General features: G+C 42.4%; 1 protein-coding gene across 1 annotated transcript; it reads right to left on the reverse strand.

Moving 5' to 3' along the window:
• Positions 1-486: 486 nt before the first annotated feature.
• On the reverse strand, positions 487-20893 carry LOC134464426 (lipopolysaccharide-induced tumor necrosis factor-alpha factor homolog). The gene is made up of 5 exons (XM_063217879.1): positions 20869-20893; positions 20712-20804; positions 7967-8131; positions 7359-7542; positions 487-1654 (listed from the first exon to the last, which is right to left on the reverse strand). The coding sequence occupies exons 1-5, from the start codon at positions 20891-20893 to the stop codon at positions 1519-1521; spliced, it is 603 nt and encodes a 200-aa protein (XP_063073949.1). The 3' UTR covers positions 487-1518.
• Between the last annotated feature and the right edge of the window lie 3752 nt (positions 20894-24645).

Here is a 24645-nt window from a genome sequence, read left to right on the forward strand (position 1 = left end):
TAGTATTGACTTTTTTTTTCTACTTGAAAAGACAATCTTGTTAAGACTACATTTCTTTGTAGTATATTAAAAGCTTAGTCTACCAATGGAAAGAATGTTTGCAGGGGAGTAGGCTATATGATTAACAATTTCCTGCACCTTCACCAATGGATGAATTCAAGTGTTTCTGAACAAGTGTTCTTGCAACTTAATTCGCATTGATCTGAATACAGGGCTGGATTGGTCATCTGGCATACATGATTTTTTTTTTTTTCGTTCGTTTTTATTTTTCCCTTTGAGACCAGCCATATATCTAGATATGTGCTGGTCTATGCCAAAAATGCCCTTGCCGTTTTTGGTTCCAGTTTAGCCTTTTCTGTGTATGTGGTCACTGTGCCTCAAAAACCTAAATTGGTCTGCACTTTTAATCATCTAGAACACAAAGCAGATTATCTCCTCACATTCAAAAGAAGAGGAAAAAAGGCTTGTACACGCAATAATGGGAAATTCTTTATATGCATAGAAAAATTAATGAAAATCAAAATAACATCCTTTCAGGTTGAACATCACCAAATACATACCGATTCATTTTAATATTAATCCACTTGTCTTAACATTTTGTTTTCTATTGCACAGCCTGCAGTTCTTGAAAGTGTTCTATCGGAAGCAAAGATCTCAAGCATCACCTGATCAGAAGCGGATCAGAGGTCATAGAATGCGAATAATAATCTATTATTAACATTGAAACACAGATCAAGCCTGCTCTGATTAACAAGTGCAAATCCTGATCCCGAACAGTAACAAAGATGGCAGAGAGACACTGATTTGCATGGGACTACTCCAGGAGTCCAAGATCCTTAGAGTCACTGTCCTTCTTCATAACCCATAACCTTCTTCAGTTTACCTACAGTATAATAAACAACTACTCCAGCCACAGCAAGCGCTTCCCTCTCTAGTCCACCCTCAGTGTGCCAGACCAGAGGAGCCGATCCCAGATTCAGACAGAAAACACTGCCACAAATTTCATCCAACCAGCCCTGAGCATCAAAGCTGAAATTCATGTTTGACATTCAAAACGGGTGGATGCACAACTGTAACTACTCAGTGAAGTCTCTTCACTTTGTTATCTGTCAGAAGAAATATGGAGCATAGCATTTTTTTTCTGAACCCGGGATTGACTGCTCTGGCACCAGAGAACACCAGAGGCCCAGAGCCAAGATGAAGGTGGAGAGGTCAAGAGCAGCACCAAAGAGAGTAGATTAGAGTAAGATACTTCAGGCACCTACTTTTCCGGGATCCATTTGATGTCAGATTAATTCCCTTTTAGGAGACCTTCGGTTAGGAGACCTTTGGAGTCTTACGGTTGAAAATAAATGGAGTTCCCATAGCTCTGTAGATGGCAGTAGCGCACATCTTGTGCAAGCCGGCATCAAACACCACAAAAAGAGAAGAAGGTGGAGACACTTTGGGACCCCTTACGAGGCTAAACTTGAGTACACTTGCATTGGGTGGGCGTAGTTTGAATACTCTTTCTCTAATCTACTCTCTCTGGCAGCACTTCTTCTTGTCCACGTGCAGTACGCGGTGGCACCTAGGGCACGAGTGGTAGGCGTCTTTGAAGCGCTTGAGGAAGGAGAGGGGCATGAAAAGGCAGAGCAGACCGCAAGTCACCATCCTGGAACACACAAGGAAGACACCCATGGTTAGGCCATGCCAAAATGATAAACACAGCATCTAGTGTTTATGAACCGTAAACAGAGGCGAGTCTAGCATCAGGTGGGGCCCCAAGCGCAAATGCAAAATAATGAACATTTGAACCAAAATCCCCACTACTGTGATAAAGTGTGGGCTGTTATCCACTATCTAGGGGCTTGGGGACCCCAAGCGGCTGCCTGCCTTGCCTGGTGGCAAGATGCGCCTCTGACCGTAAAGGACCACTTCAATCAATTTCAATATGCAGTTGTATTGCTCACGCTACCCTTAACTTGTCAGTACCCGGTGCTGCCACATTTTTAGGCTCAGCCCTATCCGAGATATTCTAATGGGGGCAGCTTTTGTCTACATTTTTTTTTTTTTTTAAATGAACATAGGCCAACTCCAAATATTTTCCCAAAAGGTACTGCTGTTTGCTAGTCGTCTGCTGGTGTTGCATAACCTTTTGGATGTTTTTGGGAATAAATAAAAAAAATTTTTTTTTTTAAAATGTAAACAAACAGCTGCCCCCATTACAATGACCAGGATCTCTAATAAGGGGTCTTACACACCAGGGCAGTAAAGCGTCGCGGAACGACCGCGTTTTTTACCGGCGTCGGTGAAAATACATTGAAACATATCTGTTCTTACACACCAACCGGCGGTAGTCGAGCGTCAGCGGCGCGGGAGCCGGCTCCGCACCGCGCTGCATTTGGAAAATAGAACTCGAGCGTATTTTTCACGCCGGCGACCGGCGGTGTCTCATTCAAATGAATGGCAAAGTAGCATGCTAGCTTTGGCTGTGGGGAGGGTTTTGAACAGGACTGGCCGCGCACGCCGACGCTGTCAGTGTGAAAGGCAGAGAAAAACACGCCGGCCAAAACTAAGCAAAAAGAGCGCGTTCGTCCCGCGACCGTTCCGTTCCGCCTTGGTATGTTTTGGCCCTAACGGTGAAGAAAAAAGGGGGGAAAAATTAGGTACTGACAAGTCCAGGGTAGTGTGAGCATTGCAACTGCATGTTGAAATTGACTGAAGTTATCCTTTAATCTAGTGCTCATGTCACAAAGACGTGACCGTGTCACATGGGCCCAAACACACGGGGTGCATTCCAATATGCAGACTTCCGTCCTCCCTTGTCACTTGCCTGCTTGTGATCTCATGATGACGTCACTGACGACAGAAAATTAATTCAATATATTGCAAAAGCACAATGCTGATGTCATTTTCTCATTTGCAATCGGGATTGTGAATGAAGAGAGCAACCCCAAAACAGTGGGGAAACTTTATTGTTTTTTTCCACGAAGGCGGGGCCAGGAGTCGGGACGAGGCCATATGCACAAGTGGAGGGCGGGAGTCTGCATATTGGAATGCACCCATGGACGAAATCAAAGTGCTTGCAGACGGACCGTGCAATTCCTGCAGTTGCTTTACTCCATTGACGCTTGTTGCCGTATATATGAATGAACACTAATAACACTGACCAACATGTGATTCTTGAACAATTATTTTAAGAGCACCATACCTATTTATAAACACTAGTTACAGTGATTTATTTTTTATTTACATTTTAATGAACATTCCTTATATGTAAGCTAACAAAACATTTAAAAATGTTTCAACTGATGAATATTATGTACGGAAGTTAAAATGATTAGATAAAAATGGCGAGAGCATAATTTACTCAAGGACTAGGAACTTTAAGGAGTTACTAACTGCGCGTCTCCAGGAGAAGCAGTGGTCAGGAAGCGATTCATTCAAACAGGTTCCTTACTTGGAAAACTATGCATCCCCGGCAGATATTAGGTCATTTTTACTCCATTAGTAGCTATTTTAATCAGTTCATGTGTGTTTTCAAACTGTTAAGACAAATATTAAAGCTCAACTATAATTTCAAGACAATGTCAAATGGATTTATTACACGGGTATTGTGAGTGAAAATTGGTACTTTGGATCGGAAGATTTCATCCGTGTAAGTAATTACACTTTTCTCGAGGTGTTGGTCACAAAGCACAATCCTCTCCCTGTTTCCCCCCCGCATAACATATTGCTGTGCACCCTGCTTTTATTGCTGTGCAGTAGGATATAAGTTGCATTAAACAATAAATAAGCAAACAGGAACTTGTCTTGCCTTCTTGGTGGTTCGTATTCAGTGCTTCACTGCATTTGTTTTTGGAAAAATGTAAAAAAATAAAAATAAAAAAAAATGTTTTGCAAAATCGTTAAAGGGGGGGAGGGGGGGGGCTAATACTGATGTAGGGGGGGCTAAAGCCCCCCTAAAATAGGCCTAGCGACGGCCCTGGTCTCGGACTTGACTATTCTTGTCTTGGACTTTACAAAGGTGGACTTGACTACAGCTAGTTACCACGTTGACCATACAAATTATCGATTAATTCCTTAATTGTTAGATGGTTGGCCTTATTGACCGACTTGTGATTAATTGATATGCGTGTTTTTAGATGCGTCCCACGCATCTCTATAAGAGGCTTTGGTGTCCGTCCGTCCGTCCGTCCGTCCGGCTTTGGTGTCCGTCCGTCCGCCCGTGATGCGTTCCTGAATTCTGATTCCCTCTTGTGATTCCCTCTTGTGTCCACAAGGTGGCAGTCGCTCAGTGGAGTGGCAGAGCTCAGTTTTGGCCTGGAGCTCATGCGTGCAAACCAAAACGTCTACCATAATGGTTAGCAAACCGGCTACGCAGCTGATTGATAGCATTATCTGACACAACTGCAGAAGCACAGAAGTCTGCATGCATATTCCATCCATGTGTGCCATGTGTGCTAGCCGAGTTCCTAAACATTCACACAAAGACGTCTTCAGATAAGGAGGATAACTGTCAAGCGCCACACTCAACAAACTCATGGTCAATAACACCAAGCAGAGCACAAGAAATAGGAAGGCATGAGACATTTGCAGATAGCGTTTCCTATGTTCAGTGTTGTTAGACTACACAGCGTCACCACTCAAAAGAAACAACACCCTTTCAAGAAAACAACAGCCCGAACACCGGCAATCCCCTGGATTTTTTGACAATGCTGTGAGAAGTGCAGGCAAGAGAGCAACTCGCGCTTTGAGCGTGGGTGGAGCAGATTACTTCGATACTTCGATTAGATTTCACAGACACGCGTCCACAGGGACAGTGAAGGCTGTGTTTCTGTGTTGATCATACGCACGCGCGTCTTTTAAGGGGTTTGTTCGGGGCGACCGCTTGACAGAGAGCGCGCTTTTCGGTTTATGCAGTAGGCCTAAATGTCTCATTGATTAGTTTTTGGAACTTACGGTGTGTCTGTAACGGTCTACGAAGACAATATCCACGTGAAAACGCAAACGCCTGCAAACCACTGTTTTGACAGAAAGACAGTTCACCTGTCGCCTACTCTGTCTACTTCCCAAAGTGGCATTTCAAAGTATTCCTTGAAATCCAACATCAACGTCACTTCAAATAGGTGACCGCATCATGCACACACATGAAATAACACTTCAGTGAGGGGGGGCATCACTGCTCTCATATTAAAGTGAAAAGAGAATTTCACATTTTAGTTTATTTAATGTATGCAAAATTGCAAATAGCCTATTCATTGAAATCTGTCCAGAAAGGGTTGTAATCCAAGTTTGCCTGTTTTTTATGTTTGTAATTATTATTTTTTTTAAATAAAAAATCTTGAAATTTTTTTAAATATTTTTTTTAAATAGAGATTTTATGTTTTAAAAAAATGTGATATGGGATGGGCCGATGGCCCCCCTAGCTAAATTCGCCTTTAGGTACCCCCCCCCCCCCCCCCCCAAATTGCTAAATGTAGTGTAAGGGATTATTTTGAAAAGACAGTAACATGTAATCAGTAATGCATTAGTCAAGTCAAGTCAAGTAGGTTTTATTGTCAATTTCTTTACATGCACTGGTCATACAAAGAATTTGAAATTACATTTCTTGCTTTCCCATACAGACATAGACTAATTAAGGTAAGGACATAGACAGTATAGACATAGACAGTACTTATACATGGACTTAAGACAGTATGGACATGGACAGTGCTCATACAGACATTTAAAGTGCAAGACTGGACAACAGAAGACTTGTAGAGGACATACATTAAGAGGTATTTGTTGTGTTTTTGTGCTTTTCCTAAAAAAAAGTCCTTTATAGCGTTCTGACATGGTAATAGTAGCATTTTGAAGAAAATAAATATAAAAAGGTCTGTCAAGTACACCAGCAGCAGTGTGTGTGTGTGTGTGTGTGTGTGTGTGTGTGTGTGTGTGTGTGTGTGTGTGTGTGTGTGTGTGTGTGTGTGTGTGTGTGTATGTGTTTTAGTGCAGGTAGAAGGTTGGCGGTGTGCGTCTTGTGTGTGTGTGTGATGTGTCGTGTTGTGTGTGTGTGTGTGTGTGTGTGTGTGTGTGTGTGTGTGTGTGTGTGTGTGGTGTGTGTCAGTGTGTGTATGTTGGGTTTAGTGCAGAAAGTGCAGTGTGCTTGTGTGTGTGTGTGTGTGTGTGTGTGTGTGTGTGTGTGTAGTGTGTGTGTGTGTGTGTGTGTGTGTGTGTGTGTGTGTGTGTGTGTGTGTGTGTGTGTGTGTGCATGTTTTGAGTTAGTGCAGGTTGAAAGTTCAGTCACAAGTATAGTAGTGCAGGTGGAATGTTCAGTCGCAGATATGGTGGTGGGGGATGGGGAGGGGGGGTTGTCAGTGGCCTTGCTGGCTAGAGGCTGACAGTGGGGGGGGGGGGGTTGTCAGTGGCCTTGCTGGCTAGAGGCTGACAGTGGGGGGGGAGGGGGTTGAGTGTTCAGCATCTTGATCGCTTGGTGCATTGTGCTGCTCGCCAGCCGGGTGGTACGGGAACGAGGCGCCTGTACCTCTTCCAGAGGGCAGGAGGCTGAACAGTTTGTGTGCAGGGTGGCTTGTGTCTTTGATGATCATCAGTGCTTTCCGGGTGAGGCGTGTGGTGTAAATGTCCTGCAGGGAGGGGAGTGGTACTCCAATGATCTTCTTCGCTGTGTTCACAACACGCTGGAGTGTCTTCCTGTTTTTCTCCGTGCAGCTTCCTCCCCACACTGTGATGCAGTTGGACACGACGCTCTCTATGGTTCCTCTGTAGAATGTTGTCATGATGGAGGGTGTAGCACTTGCCTTCTTTAGTTTGCGCAGGAAGTAGAGACGCTGATGGGCCTTCTTCGCCAGTGATGTAGTGTTGGTGGTCCAAGAGAGGTTTTTCAGTTTTTCAGTAACTTGTCCAACACTGTTGAAATCCTATGGTACTTTTTCAAATCCAGGCTTATACAGTACATGGTAGGCTTATTGATAAATTGCCTTGACAGGTTATGAGGAGGCCAAGGGGGCGTTTGGGCAAAAAAGTTTCAGAACGGGCATAGACGGACGCATCTGTTGTCCGCCTGTCAGACTTGTTTCCCCAAAATCTCAATGTTCCCTGAAAAAAACTTCTAAAAATCTAATAATTGAAATTTAAAATTCCATGCATTTTCGCTGCCGTCGGTACAAATCATTTCAGTCCCGCCGACGATGTGAAAAGGCCCTTAGAACATATACATCTCGGCCTTGACGTCTCTTAAACGAGATTTCCCACACTATACTCCCCCACCCCTCTCACTCACCCACTTCATACATCCTTCTCACTCACTCATCCAGACAACCACTTACCTCTCCAGCTCATTCACTGTCTCGCTCACTCAATCTCTCCTAACTCACCCGCAGAGGATGAAGGCTAAGCATATGAGCCAGGCGTAGACCCCGATCTTGTACCGCACCTCGGTGAGGACCTGCTGTTCGCAGGAGGTGCAGGTGGTCATGCCAGGAGTGTGACCCAGCTGACTCTCCACACTCACGAAGTGCTTCATGCCGTCAGATGTTGCTACCGCCTGGCCCACGTTCACTGCACAGCACAAATACAATACAGCCGCAAACAACGTAATCAGTCTTTGAATGATGCATGGCCCCTATTTCACCATCTCTATGTAGGCCTGCAGGCCATACTGATCAGAGTTGCTAGTAGGCTGTGTACTGGTTGTAAAGGTCTTCTGGGCAACAACGAACTACAAATATTATCAAAAGTAATTGTGTAAAAGTAAAATGAATAGAGGGTCCTTATCATGACAGTCAAACAGACACTTCCGACGCCCATGCTTCATACCAATTACCAGTCCAATATGAGTAGACATTTCAGATTATCAACACAGGTGGGAATGCATGCACTACACATTGTCCAAAACATTCACATACATGATCGAAAGCAAAAAAATATACATGTAGGCTACATGCGAATAAAAAAACACATTGTACATGGGTCATGGACATACCAGTTTGTTCTTGGGTGGCGGTGGCAGTGGTGGTGGCTTCATTGACTTTATTGACTTCATTGCCAATGTTTTCATAGTATTCGTAAGGGGTCTCATAAGTATGGTCTCCACCTGAGATGCCTTCGATCGTGGTCTGGTACTCCCTAACACCTGCACCTCCACCCACTCACACACACACACACACACACACACACACACACACACACACACACACACACACACACACACACACACACACACACACACACACACACACACACACACACACACACACACACACAGTCACGTTTAAACAAAATGAGAGATTTGGAAAATAATGGGGACAACATCAACTTGTGTGGCTTTTGCAAACCAGGAATGTTATATACATTTGATTGCGTCTCTCATCATGGCATTACACCACAGTGGATTGGAATGTGTGACCTTGCTACAGCTGAATTGTAGCTTCTCTGAGCTGAATAGCAGGTAGAATAGTGTTGAGCACCCAGACAATATAGTGTAGCTTTCCAACCTGCTCTAGTGTGGGTCTGTCACAGAGGTAGACCTACCTGGGGTAATATAGGGAGGAGGGTCACCCTTGCCACCTGTGCTCATTGTTTATCACCTTAACTGCAGAGAGAGAGAGAGAGAGAGAGAGAGAGAGAGAGAGAGAGAGAGAGAGAGAGAGAGAGAGAGAGAGAGAACTCAGTCACAAAGAGGAAAAATTAGATATTTATTAGGGGAGGAAAAAGATTGCACAATGATGGCTGTAAATTATACAATTGTGACAGAAAGAGACAGAAAGACCCCTCAGTGATGCACCAGTGAAGATAAACCTTACACTAGACATGCATATATTATCCACGCAAGCAATATACACAAACACACACACACACACACTCTCACGCTAACATATGCACACACACACACACACACTGATGTACACATGCATACACACACACACACACACACACACACACACTGATGTACACATGCATACACACACACACACACACACACACACACAAATGCACGGAAACACACCCACGCCAGGGGCGGTTTTAGCTTTTGATCTTTAGAGGGGCCTGGCCCCTGGTGCTGACAGTGGTACCTGACAGAGGTACCTGACAGAGCAAGCGTTCCATTTCTATTTCAGATTTGAGATTTTGTTTTCAAAAGGCTTTCAATTTTAAATAACAGTTCACTCAATGAAGGACTACCCACAAGTCATGACATTACATTTTCCCCCACAAAATCTAACTTACATTACCTACTGTAGGTAATCCTTGTGATTGGTAGCCTACTGTGTGTCAGATATGCACCCTAATGGTTGTCATAGTTCTTATGTGATTGAGAGGAAAGAAAAAGAGAGAGGAAAATATTATAATAAAGTAGGCCTATAGGAAGTATTATACAGAGTACATACAAAGCCAGATGAAAATTAAGCTTTTTTTTCAAAACTTGATAGCCTACTGTTAGGGCAGCTCTACAGGTAGGCCTACAGTAATTTGAACAGGAAGCTTGTTCCATCGTTTGGCAGCATAATGGCTAAATGCAACAAGTAGAGAAGACACTGAAGAACTAAGACTCCTAATTGGATGGTATTACTGTAGCATATCTGCAATATATTTATTTAGGGCTAGACCATTGAGTGACGTAAAAATAGTCAGAAGAGTTTTCTCTCTCATGTGCGCTCCTTGCACCACAAATCACAGTTCCAATCGTAGCTCAACAGGTAAATATTCATCATGAGTTTTTAAAATCTGACATCTTCTTTTCAAGCAAACATAAAAATAACAATTAAAACATCCCCTGCCCGAAGTCATGCCAATGATGGGAATCTTGCAACAAGGTGCGCGCTCCCTGCCACACATGTAAATGGACAGTAGTAACCGGGCGGGCAATGTCACTCCTCATTCCGAGCCATGTTCCAATAACAATAACAATAAACTTCACACAGTTCCCAATCATTAAAATCAACAGGCTAAGGGAGAAGTCGGAGAGCCTGCATTCTCACATCACAATTACAGCATCACCAAAATATGGATAAACCTCCCCTGCATATCGGCGAACCTCGACTATCAATGTAATGGTGACTCGCCGTAATATAATTTTATATAATTTGCCTGCTGTTCGCTATTCCAAGGCTGAAGCATGTTTCATTCCATCGAGCCACAACTTCTAAACGCTGCCAGGCAGATATATAATTTTGACTGTCCTGATGGTAGCGTAGGCTATTAACAACCCCTATTTAGCACTATGTCCTCATCATTTGTAGGCCTACTCTGATTTTTTTTCTGATACATTTGTAAAGAAATTGCATGGTTTCCACAGTAGGCCTAGGTTTGTTACGCATTGTATTCCATCTGTATTTGACTCCCCTTTCCGTTATCTTGCTACCTCAAGCTTTTATGATTCTGACTGACTCACCTTGCATGAAGTGATCAACAGAGAGCCCCATAACACTGGCAAAAGTGAAAGTATTGTGCGTCGCAAGGCACCACCTGACAAAATCTTTGCCACCGCTACCTATGTTAAGCATGTTTCACGGATATCCACAACCTAATAATGGACGATTGTAATGGTCTTTCATTGCAACACTTTTTTTTACCAACGTTTACGAGCTTACAAAATTATGTCAATTATGATGACAATCAATGCTATCATAGTCTGCACATAGCACTACAGTAGCCTACACCACTTTATTGTGTGTAGTGTGCATCATACGTTCTCATCACAAGAATATGCACGGATTTGGGTTCTGCATGACAAATCCAGAAACTACTTTCGCAAAAATCATAACTGAACACAACTCAGGCCGCAAACAGTTGCATGAAGATGCAAACCAATCAGAAGAGGTGTAGCAGACTCGTCACAAGACCTTTCTTGAAGTTCATACACAGGGTTGCCAGACGGGGCAGTCGCAGCAGAATATTGCGTAATTTCCAATACAATTCACAAATAATACTTTAAAAGGCTCCTGAGCTAGGGGGGCCGAGCCAAGTCACGGTGGGGCAGTGGCCCCACTAAAAATAGCCTAAACTCGCCCCTGACCCACGCACACCCCACCCATGCGCATGCGTGCACACGCGCGCACACTCAGGCAAGGGCGCGCACAGACACACACACACACACACACACACACACACACACACACACACACACACACACACACACACACACACACACACACACACACACACACACACCAGCCTATGCCTGGTTTCTTTTCTTTGCTGATATTATTATCAATATAATTGTAAGCATTAATTTGTTTGTGTGTTTGTTTTAAAGGACCAGTTCAGTCAATTTCAATATGCTGTTGTATTGCTCACGCTACCCTTGACTTGTCAGTACCCGGTGATGCCACATTTTTCGGCTCAGCCCTTTCCGAGATATGAGCAATTCTAATGGGGGCAGCGTTTGTTTACATTTTTAAAAAATGAAACATAGGCCAACTCCAAATATTTTCCCAAAAGGTACTGCTGTTTGCTAGTTGTCTGCTGATGTTTTATAACCTTTTGGATGTTTTTGGGAATAAATAAAAATGTTTTTTGAAATGTAAACAAAGATCTGCCCCCATTACAATGACCAGGATCTCGGAAATGGCTGAAGAAGAAGAAAAAAAAATCTCAGGCACTGACAAGTCCAGGGTAGTGTGAGCATTACAACTGCATGTTGAAATTGACCAAACTGTCCCTTTAATACTTGCATTTTAATACGCACGTATTACAAATATACCTCTTCAGCCAATGCTTTGGCAATACAAAATATATTTTGTCATGCCAATAAAACTTGAATGAAATGAATTGAATTGAATTGAGTGAGAGAGAGAGAGAGAGAGAGAGAGAGAGAGAGAGAGAGAGAGAGAGAGAGAGAAAAAGAGAGAAAGAGAGAGAAAGGGAGAGGAGGGAGACAGACAGAGAGAGACAGAAGAACAAAGGGCTCAGTCACATTAACAATGCAAGTGGTGTGGTTGTCGAATGAGATGAGGTCTTTCCCAACAGTTGTATCTAAAATCCAAACACACTTGTTTGCACCGAAGAGCTCTTGATACTACTCACTCATTTAACTCAACATGCTAATGCTGGATGAACGCATCGCATCCCAATTCTGGCTGACTGCTTATTTACAATTGCCCTTTTCAAAAGAAGTGTATTCTAGTGTACTGTGAGCATATTGCTTTTGTACTAACGTTTATTATGAGTATACTGCTTTGAAGTACACTTTTTATCAACTTTATTTTATAGGCCTACCACCAATCTACAAGAAAGTATACTGTTTCATACTTCTTCTAACTAAATTGGAACATTCAATTATTTTAACATATACTGTAAGTACGTAGACCAGGGGTCAGGAACCTATGGCTCTAGAGCCACATGTGGGTCTTTTGGGAACTGTATATGGCTCTTACTTATAGGGTTGCCAACCATCCCTAAAAAATATGGAATCATCCAGTTGTTATAAATAAAAGTACGGGTTCCATATTGAGTTGAAACAGGACAAGGGAGGTTAAAAAGTGTTAAAATGCAGGAAATTACATCTAAGAAATACAAAATTATCCCAGACCGGGACCTCGCCATAATGAAGTTGACAGTTGGCAACCCTATTACCTGTTATCAATAAAAGCTATAACTTGACAGTACACTCTAAAATTGTTGGGCATAATTGAAATATATGATATGATATTTGATTGTATTCTGTGTTTTTAAAATGATATGGCTCCAATGAAAATTTCTTTTTAAAAAATTGCCGTTTATGGCTCTCTCCACCAAAAAGGTTCCTGACCCCTGACGTAGACCAACATAAAAGTATACTTTAAAATTGTATATTATGTAGGCCTATATGCTGTAAGTATGCTCAACAGTTCATCAAATTACGTAACTTTAATAATGTCATCTAAATAAATGGTATGGACTGCATTTGCAGGGTATTATTAATTACAAGCACCATAGTGATTTACAATCACTTTACAATCATATGAATTCTAATGAAATCACTACAGACACCTTTCAAAATGATGAACAGAAAGAACATAACATAATAGAAAGCGTATCTTAATAAAGTAGACCATAAAGGTAATCAATGGAAGTGTCTTCCTTACCTGTCAGCGTGTGTGTGTGTGAGAGAGATAGAGGGCAATCAAAATGAAGCCCATGCAGACTTGTTCTATATATATACTCATAAAGATGACTGACAGGAAAGACATGTTATCTGTAAGAAGAATCCAGTGGGTACTGTAGATGATGTAGATGATGTAGTGGCATGTGGCATGTGGCATGCGGAAACTGGCTATATTTCAGGTTGGTGGACACATTGTTCACTGACAGGTTAGGGTTAGGAATGAGTTTTGGTATAGTCACAGTTTACAAACATGGGCATAGTAGCTGCAGTTGCCTACCATAACCAAGGATAGCCTCATGTAACCGCAGTTCACTTTTCTTTTCTTTTTTTGTAAGTTTTTGCTATGTCAAAATCCACTCCTCCTGAGTCATGAGTTGTCACCTTCCAACATGCTTTTGATGTGTTTTTTATGGATAATTATATACAGAGCATAGCATAAAAGACTATAAAAGAACATAAAAGTGTGTTTTATAATATGACTCTTATTATATATTTTCCCGTTTTGAGCAAATTACAGTGGCACAGAAATGAGTACACCCCAATGAAAGTCTCAGAGGGAAGCGAAACATAATTGAGCAAGCATTCAATCATTCTCAGAAGAGTTTAAGAATTTATTACACAGTTTTCTGTCAAACAGTTGGCTATAAAACAGTACGGTATTTCGCAGAGCAAACCTCTTCGCATTTCCGGCGATGACACCACATTGAAGAGAGCACCAAAGCTTTACTTATCAGTCAAAAAACTGTATCTACTGTGGTCCAAAACTTGATGCATCTGCAGCTGCCTCAAGGAGACGTCCAGGTGGGCCACAGACTTTAACACAGGGGTGGGGAACCTTCTTCATTCGAGGGGCCACTTCAAATTCATCTGAGGGCCGTATTATGAAAACAGATCAGGATTTCCCCCTGAACTTTAGGCTTATATTGAAGGCAGACACCTTTAAAGCAGACCCCACCTTCTCTAGGTGCCCTGAATATAACTTAACTGTATTTCAAATGTAATTTCTAAGTTTTCTCTACAAAATGTGACATATTTCATGTGAAGCTGCATAGCATTAAAACTATATCGGGGGCCGGATTAAACAGCCTCAAGGGCCGCAAATGGCCCTCAAGACATAGGTTCCCTACCCCTGCTTTAACACCTCAGCAGGAGCATATTAATGAAAATGGTTATAGAAAGTTGTTATGCAAGTTCACCACAGTTATCTAAGGAAGTAGAAATGTAAACTGGGGTGATTATTTCCCATGACACAATATGCTGCACATAGCAAGGAATGACATGTGGGTGTCATCCACTAAAGAAGCCTCTCCTTCAGCCCAATCACAAAGAAGCCCGCCAAGAGTTTGCTATAGGCCTAATTTTGACAAAAATGAAGGCTAATGGGACTCTACAGGTATACTGTGAAATTGTGATCCCAAGATCAATATGTTTTAGAACTGATGGCATCAACGCTTGTATGGTGTTGGAGATGAAGAATATGAAGAAAAATGCATGATCCCTAAAGTGAAACATGGACGCAGCTCTTATGTGGGGCTACATGAGAGCTGCTGGTGTTTGAGAGCTGTTTTCATTGATGGAATCATGAATACACAGATTAATTGCCCTAAATAGCTAATTATGTTACTCATTGACCTTCATTGTTGGTCATTGTGTTGTTTTCCAACCAGTGTTAATTTTGTCATCCATTTTTTTATTTAGTCTTAGTCTTAGTCTTGTGTCAAAGTCCATTCTTAGTCTTCGTCGCTTTTAGTCTTTCAAAAATCATTTTTGTTTAGTTATTATTTAGTCGACTAAAATTCCTCAACATTTTTGTCTAGTTTTAGTCTTTCACAAATAATTTTTGTTTAGTCATTATTTAGTCGACTAAAAGTCCTCAACATTTTTGTCTAGTTTTAGTCTAAACATTTTAGTCTTTAGTTTAAGTCACAATACAATAAAACACAAGGCCTTTAGTAATGCACTGAGACTTGGTTATTGCCATTCTGGTAAAGCAGTCAATAGTGCATACAAATGTGAATATGTCGCTGGTGCTACGTATTCGTAAAGGGATTTTTGTTTTGTTAGAGAAGCTTCTCCCCCAATATTCGTTAGGGTCAGTCTGCTAAAAGTAAAATCGGTGGATGGATTCAGCTGTAATTAATCATTTTTTTAAATCCCATAGTGTCCCTTTAAAGGTTAATTACCAATTAACAATTAATTTATAGGTTTTAGTTGTGGTTGTACCAATTTATGTCTGAGCCCCCCAAAAAAGTCTACGTCTTGGTCGTTTTTAGTCTTTCACAAATCATTTTTGTTAGTCAGAATTTAGTCGACTAAAAGTTAGTTCTTAGTCTTAGTCACTTTTAGTCTTTCACAAATCATTTTTGTTTAGTCATTATTTAGTTGACTTAAAGTCCTCAACATTTTAGTCTCGTTTTAGTCTTTCACAGATCATTTTTGTTAGTCAGAATTTAGTCGATTAAACTCTCAAAAGGTTAGTCGACTAATATATTTAGTCTTAGTCTAGTCGACAAAATTAACACTGTTACCAACTTGACAATGATCCCACACACACACCTATGGCCTATGCTGATTCTCTGAAGTGGTGAGAGTGATTCAGTGAAACTGGGCACCTAATCAGTCTGGAGTACACTCACTTTTGCATACCATAATTTCACAAAAAATGAAAAATATGTCATATTAGTTATATAATTAAACTTACTTTTCTGTGGTATGCAGTGGCAGACTTAGCAATTTGGGGGCCTAAGGCGAATTTAGCTAGGGGGCCCATCGGCCCATTTCATATCATATTTTTTTTTAACATAAACTCTCTTTTTCGATTTTTTTTTAAAAATCACGATTTTCCATTAAAAAATACAATCATTTACAAACAAAAAAACAGGCAATCTTATGCTACAACCCTTTCTAGATTTCAATGAATATTTGCAACTTTTCATGCAAAAATTGAACAAACTGAAATGTGAAATTTTCTGTAATCCCACTTTCACTTTGATATGAGAGCAGAGTGATTTCCCCCCCTCACTGAAGTGTTATTTCATATGTCCATGCTTGCTGTCACCTATTTGAAGTGACGTTGGTTTGGGATTTCATGGAGGATTTTGAAATGCTGCTGTAGACAGTAGGCCTAGTAGGATAAGCGACAGGTGGACACTGTTTTCTGACAGAACAGTGGTTTGCACGTATTTGGCGTTTTCAGGTGGATATTGTCTTCGTGGATGTTACAGACATCCCAACTTTCAAAAACTAATCAAGGAGATATTTACTAAATAAACCGAAAAGTGCGCTCTCTGTCAAGCGGTCGCCTTGACCCAAGCCTACCTGAACACTGACAGACCCATTGAGAAGAGACACGCGTGCAGTCAGGTTAAACAGAAACAAAGCCTTCATGCTCCCCGCTCGCGTGCCTGTGAAATCTAATCGAAGTAGCCAATTCCGCGGAGCTCAATGCGCGAGTTGCCATCTTGCCTGCACTTCTCATATGTTGTGTGTTGGATTTCATGGGAGACTTCTAAATGTCGCTGTGGGAGGCCTACACAGAGTAGGCGACAGGTGCTCACTCTTTTCTGACAGAACAGCGGTTTGCAGGTATTTGGCGTTTTCAGGTGGATATTGTCCTCGTGGATGTTTGTGATCGCAGGCACGTGCACAGCATAGTTGCCCACGGTGCCCGAGCAACGGCCCTTTTGCCCACCTTGGCTGATATTGCCCTTCCAAGGGAGGGGGAAATAATATGGCAATTATAATTTCATATTTCAATATAATTTGATTTCTTTATAATTCATAATTTTGATTGAAGTTTTTTACAATAAAGACTTAAGTCAGTCATACAAATTCATCAGACCCGTCGAGAATGGGCACGAGCGATGTGAGGTAGGTAGGCTACGCAACAACTCCGGTGGGGAGGGAGAAGGCACGCGACAGGCGCTTGAGCGCCTATAAGACACACGAAAGATTTTGAAGATGCCTGGGTGTCGACTAGAGCCCTACACACAGTCTACATATTAAGGTACAAAATATGCTCACGATTAACCTCTCTAATACAATGTTGAGTTTAGACCTTTTAGTTATCATACATCTGACAGCCAGCCAGCGCCACGTTTAGGTAGCAAAAAAAACCAACAGCCAGCTGTAGATAATATCTATGCCTCGGAAAAATAGGGTAATATTTCATGTTTCAACTGATTTGCTTTGCAATTCGTATTTTTGATTGAAGCTTCCTAAATTAAGTTTTCAAATTCAGATTCACCTGCACCTCGAGAGATAGGCAAAGGGAGGGGCAGCATGCGAGTTGCGGGGGGCACGCGCAGCTCTACATGGGAGGGAGGGGGGAACAAGCATGCATGCGACCAGGGCAGAGACGCAAAATATGTCGAAGATGTCGTGGGAGCAGAGCGACTGCCCTGACGGTCTGAGGTGAGCTGGAAACACATCAGACTACACAGTATTAAACTACATGATCACAATTAATGTCTCTTAAAGCCGATCTCGAGTTTAGGACGTTTAGTGATCCTAAATAGGCTAATCTGACAGCCGGGGTGTGCCACGTTCAGATATTGGTGAAAAACGACAGCCAGCTAGCTTGCAGTCAACGTTTTACATGGCTCAGGTTGTTTTGTGGAAGGCTAACCCAACTAAGAAACATGCAGATGACATGTCGTTTTATCAAGCAACAGAGAACTTAAGGGGGTAGGCTAGCTAAAGGAAGCACATCTCTGCAGAGTTGGCTGCGAAAAGGTGCGAACAGGTGCAGGTGAGGCAGAGAATCTTTTTCAGGATTGTAGAGGTTTGATCTTGCGAGACCGCTAGGAAAGTGCTTTTTCTTACGCTGATATAGGCCTATTCTCCGACCCAAAGATACTGTTTCCACTGTCAATGTCTATGTAATTGAAATAAATCCACTCCATGTGATAACTGACGTTTACTGTTCTTCTCAAGACATAGGCCTACAAAATGTGCATGAACTAACTAAAATATCTGTAATGAAAATAAAAGGTTATAAAGTCTGCGAGAAGCTCGGAGCTTCAGAGCAACATATAAAAACTGGTGCTCCCACGCCACGGTTCTTTGCGATCTGAAATGAAAGCCGGCTCGTCCATTCTTAAAGCGACAGTACACATTTTTAATATAGGCTACAAAAGACCCAACAAATGACCTAAACCTGTGAATTCTTATTGTTTTAGCTTTCCTATATAATATTCATCATTTTAATCATGGAATATGCCTATTAATAAAATTTCAAATTCAAATTAAATTATCTTTTTAACCATTTTTAAACTATTTCTATTTATTATAACTTAAAGTCTACTTTGGCTGCTACAAGGATTATAAAGATGACAGTGGGTTAATTGATTAAGCATTCTCATATTTAGCCTATTCATTTACTCATCATTTCATTTCATTTAAGATGAGGATGACTCAGAGCCACAGACCTCTGCACATAGGGCAGGTAGGCATAAGACTGATCATCTCTGTGACTGATACAGGTTTAAAAACTATCAAGGCTTTTTCTCATAATTTCATTTAATTTAGGGGCAGCCACATACCACACATGAGGAAATGTGGATCAGGAGACATTTAGGGCAGGTGGGCATAAGGCTGATCATCTCTGATATGATTAATAGCTAGGCCTACATGTTTAAAAACTAGCATGTTATATCATATGGTACGCATATTCAGGATACTATAGGCCTACAATAAAATAATATTAATAAGTATGACAATAATATACTACTTCTACTACTACTACTAAAAATAATAATACCCATGGTGCAGTTTCCTAAAAATTCTGAAGGCCGCTCATTGTTTTGTTTTTTTTGGGGGGGGGGGGGGGGGTTGCCCTTTCTTCAGGTTAGAGCAACTGCCCTTTGAGATTCCTGTGCACGTCCATGTTGTGATGCGATGAAATAGTTAATCTGTCATACGCATGATATTCGTGACGTCATTACGTGAAGCTAAGACTTCTGGGAGTTATTATTATATCCATGAAGATGCTAGGAGCATGAAGTATGTCCGTGTTATCCTGACTTATTAATAAAAGACCTCAATGATAAATACAGCCTGGCATTTTCATGACATGGTGTCAGAAGTGGCCCAGTGACTGCAGTGATCGACGCGAGGAGAAAGATTCGACTGACGAGATGGCAAAGTTTGACGCACCGGAATCGTTTGACTTCACCCAGCCGTCCACATGGCCGGTATGGAGACAACGCTTCTCTCGCTATAGAGCTCGAAAGTCCCGCCCCTTAGTTCCGCGTTTCACGGGATCTAAGCTGACCATCTAACAACATGGTAGAGAGTAAATATCTTCTGATCTCAGTCATGATATGCGCTGGGCTACAAATATGCTGTTTAAGAGGCTAGATAAAGATTATTCATGCAGAAGTATCAATGTTTTGTTCCGAGGCCGTCGGCATGAAAAATGTGAAGAAACACAACTTTCTAAAAAGTTTGGGGGTTCGTACGAAAAATTAAGCAAAAATATCAGAAACAACATATATGGAGCTCGTGGCACAACTCGAAGGGGATCGAAATATCATTTTAATACCGCCATTGGATTACATGCTACGATTTTCGGCTAAAAACGCCGTTGAGGTCCCATGAAATCGGGGGAAGTGACGTCACTTTCGAGCTCTATAGAATCGCTATGAAACTCGACAAAGAGGACGGCGAAATTCAAGTAAACACTCTACTCTACGCGATGGGTAAGGAGGCTGAACTCATTTTCAGTACTTTCACATTTCCTGAGGAAATTGAGGATTACTATGGGGAAACAATGAAAAAGTTCGACGAACATTTTGTCCCTAAACGGAATGTTATCCACGAGCGGGCATGCTTTCACAAACGCTCACAGAGGCATGGTGAGAGCGTGGAGGCGTTCGTGAGACACTTGTATGAACTGGCGGAGTATTGCGACTTCGGTGCGACGAAAGACGAGCAGATACGGGATCGCATCGTCATTGGATTAGTGGACATGGAAGTATCACAAAAACTGCAGCTGGAGCCGGACTTGACTTTAGAAAAAGCTATCAACATGGTTCGACAGTCAGAGCTCATCAAAGCACAAAGCACCACCCGATCACCAGAGAGTGAAGTAAGTGCAATTACTCGCAAGCCAAAACAATTCAAAAATGCAGAGAGAAAACAAAGTAATGCTAAAGCTAAAAGCGGGCAACAAGGAAATGCATGCCAGCGATGTGGCAGAGTGCACGAGTTTGGAGCATGTCCAGCAAACGGCAAACAGTGCCGCAAATGCAGTAAAAAGGGACATTTTGAAGCTATGTGCAAAACGAAAGCAGTGCGTGCAGTGGCAGCTGCTAACAGTGACAGTGATGAGGGCAGCTCTTGGCTACTAGGAGCCATTACTGAGGACAACGATGTCGACGAGGACAAGTGGCTTGTAGATCTGCAAATTAAAGGGAAAGCCGTGCAATTTAGGATTGACACAGGCGCAGATATTACAGTGATTGCAGAGCACACATTCCTCAGCCTGCCCCAGCGTCCTGTGTTAAAGGACACAAAAGCTGTTTTCACTAGTCCTGGTGGGAAACTGGATTACAAAGGCAAATTCTTAGCAGAGACTGAGAAACGTGGTGTGAAACACCAATTCTGGATTTATGTGATGAGGGGCCCATTCACCACCAACCTGCTGGGTAGGAGAATAGCTTCTGAAATGGGGCTGATTCGCAGAGTGGATGGAATTGAGAGCTATGAGGATGTTTTTGGAGATATTGGACTTCTGAAGTGTGAGCCTGTGAAAATTGAGCTCCAGCCCAATGCCACTCCTTATAGCCTCGCCACACCCCGCCGCATTCCCTTCCCGATCATGCCTCAGGTGGTTGAGGAGCTGAGGCGCATGCAGTCTTTGGGCATCATAGAGGAGGTGCACGAGGCCACAGACTGGTGCGCCCCAATGGTGCCAGTCATCAAAAAGAACAAAAAGCCCAGAATATGTGTGGACTTAAAAAAACTTAACAAAGCAGTGAAACGAGAGCGATTCATCCTGCCTACGCTTGAGGACATCGCACCAATGCTCTCAGGCGCCACAGTGTTCTCCACTGTCGACGCTTCTAGTGGATTTTGGCAAATACCACTAGATGCCAACAGCAGGAGGCTCACGACATTCATCACGCCGGTGGGTCGGTTCTGTTTCCGGAGGCTGCCATTTGGCATAACCTCGGCCCCGGAGATTTTCCAGCAGAAAATGAGTGCCCTCCTGAGGGACCATGAAGGCGCCGTGGTCGTCATGGATGACGTCCTGATCTTCGGCAAGGACAGAGAGGATCACGACAAGAATCTTCGAAAGGTGCTGGAGACGATCAGAGCGTCTGGACTGAAGCTCAACCGCAGTAAGTGCCAGTTTGGAAAATCTGAGATCCAGTACTTTGGCCATGTGATAGGCAAAGATGGCATTAGGGCGGATGAGAGTAAAGTCAGAGCAATAACAGAGCTACCGCGCCCCACCAACACAACAGAGCTACGCCAGACCATCGGGATGGTTAACTACTTGGGAAAATTCCTCCCTGCCCTCTCATCTGTCATGCACCCCATCAACAGCCTGCTGAAAAAGGACGCCGCTTCTATTTATTATAACTTAAAGTCTACTTTGGCTGCTACAAGGATTATAAAGATGACAGTGGGTTAATTGATTAAGCATTCTCATATTTAGCCTATTCATTTACTCATCATTTCATTTCATTTAAGATGAGGATGACTCAGAGCCACAGACCTCTGCACATAGGGCAGGTAGGCATAAGACTGATCATCTCTGTGACTGATACAGGTTTAAAAACTATCAAGGCTTTTTCTCATAATTTCATTTAATTTAGGGGCAGCCACATACCACACATGAGGAAATGTGGATCAGGAGACATTTAGGGCAGGTGGGCATAAGGCTGATCATCTCTGATATGATTAATAGCTAGGCCTACATGTTTAAAAACTAGCATGTTATATCATATGGTACGCATATTCAGGATACTATAGGCCTACAATAAAATAATATTAATAAGTATGACAATAATATACTGCTTCTACTACTACTACTAAAAATAATAATACCCATGGTGCAGTTTCCTAAAAAATTCTGAAGGCCGCTCATTGTTTTTTTTGTTTTTTGGGGGGGGGGGGGGGTTGCCCTTTCTTCAGGTTAGAGCAACTGCCCTTTGAGATTCCTGTGCACGTCCCTGTTGTGATGCGATGAAATAGTTAATCTGTCATACGCATGATATTCGTGACGTCATTACGTGAAGCTAAGACTTCTGGGAGTTATTATTATATCCATGAAGATGCTAGGAGCATGAAGTATGTCCGTGTTATCCTGACTTATTAATAAAAGACCTCAATGATAAATACAGCCTGGCATTTTCATGACAATGTTAGACATCCCAACTTTCAAAAACTAATCAATGAGACATTTACTGCATAAACCGAAAAGCGCGCTCTCTGTCAAGCGGTCGCCCTGACCCAAGCCTGCCTGAACAGACCCATTGAGAAGAGACGCGCGTGCAGTCAGGTTAAACAGAAACACAGTTCACGCTCCCCTCGCTCGCGTGCCCCTGGCATGTAATCGAAGTAGCAAATTCCGCGCTCAATGCGCGAGTTGCCATCTTGCCTGCACTTCTCATAGCCTATGTTGTAGGCTATGTTGGATTTCATGGTAGACTTTTAAATGTCGCTGTGGGAAGTTGACAGAGTAGGCGACAGGTGCACTCTCTTTTCTGTAGGCGCTTGCGTTTTCACGTGGATATTGTCTTCGTGGACGTTATAGACACCCTAAGTTCCAAAAACTAATCAAGGACACATTTACTGCATAAACCAAAAGACGCGCTCTCTGTCAAGTTGTCGCCTGAACAAACCCTTTGAAGACGTGTCGTGCGTGCACAAGATAAACAGAAACACAGCCTTCACTCTTCCAGCGCTTGCGCGCCTGAGAAGTCTATTCGAAGTATCGAGTAACCTAGTCCACGCTATGCGCTAGTTGCTTTCTTGCCTGCTTTCCTTTCTTGCTCAACTTCTCATAGCATTGTCAAAAAAAAAAATCAGGGGGTTGCCGGTGTTAGGGCTGTTGTTTTCTTCTTTGGGTGTTAATTGTTTCTTTTAAGTGGTGACGCTGCGTTTAGTCTAACAACACTGAACATAGCAAACGCTGTCTGCAAACGTCTTGTGCCTTCCTATTTTTTGTGCTCCGCTTGATGTTACTGACCATGAAGAGTTTGTTGAGTGTGGCGCTTGACTGTTATCCTCCTTATCTGAAGACGTGGTTGTGTGAATGTTTAGGAACTCGCCTGGCGCACATGGCACGCAAGGATGGAATAGTCCATTTTAACGCGAAAGAGAGGGTGTGCACAGAATCGGTATTTTTTTGTAATGTATTGTGTTGTTCTTGTTTCCAATTTAAACATACAAAAATCATTATTTATTAAAATCACCATTAATCTGTGAATTACTGTCCGAAGTGCCCCAATTACCAGCTACCCATGTGAAATTTGCAAAGGGGACAGAGGGGGCCCCTACAGCTGGAGACTAAGCTGGGGGCCTAAGGCGGTTGCCTAGCAACGCCTCAATGCAAGAACCGCGCCTGGTGGTATGGTTCACAGGTGTTGTATTAAACTTGCTCCATGCATTTTTTGGAAGAAAAAAACGTGTGTTTATTGAAATATTCTTCAAAATGTTAACTTTTAAAAAGGGGTGTATTAATTATTGCTGTGCACTGTAGTATTTGTATAGTTTTAGCATCACTGAGTATCATGCCATTTCTATACCACATAATGCTTAGGGTTTTGGGAAATGTAAATCAGCAGCATATGGGTTTCTTAGAACAGTCCAGGTTCTGGGGAGTGGCCATGTGCAGGGCCATTTTTTAAGGAAGAAAAATCCGCACTCACAAACTGCGTCTCATTATTTATTTATATTACCACCATGTCCAAAAGCAAACGCGTTTCGGCTATCAAGCCTTCATCAGTAGCCGAAACGCGTTTGCTTTTGGACATGGTGGTAATATAAATAAATAATGAGATGCAGTTTGTGAGTGCGGATTTCTTTCTTCCTTAAGTTGATACCTTTTATTGTGCACCCAAAGACATTCTTTTTTTTTCCAAGAAGTTGAGCGCGTCCTTTGCCAAAACTTCATGGCCATTTTTACCAATAGCCAGACAAGGCCTAGGCCCCCAACTGTCAGCTAACCCCCACAGTGCAACATATCACCAAAAATACTGTAACACAAGAGGGCCCTTCTCTACATTTGGCCTAGGGCCCCCAAAAGGGGTAGAGCAACGGCTGGTTCTGTATGTGAAGCACTGTTGGAATTGGTTTAACATGGCCCCGCCCTACAGTGTCACTGGCTAAAAAGACAAAGGGCTCGTTTGAGATGCCATATTTTGCACAGATCTGTGCAGCGCACATGAATGGGGAAAAGTCTTCCAAAAATTGTTGTGACCTGGCTGACAGCAGGGAACCTTTGCCTCATATGTACTGTGCCGACGTTCCGCCTCCATGGAGAAAACTAACTTTCCCCACTGTCAGCTTAGGCCCAACAACTTTTCAGACTTTTTTCCATTCAACATCCAGATTGCAAATAA

Source organism: Engraulis encrasicolus, chromosome 2 (assembly GCF_034702125.1).
Source record: "Engraulis encrasicolus isolate BLACKSEA-1 chromosome 2, IST_EnEncr_1.0, whole genome shotgun sequence".
NCBI classification, from domain to species: Eukaryota; Metazoa; Chordata; class Actinopteri; order Clupeiformes; family Engraulidae; genus Engraulis; species Engraulis encrasicolus.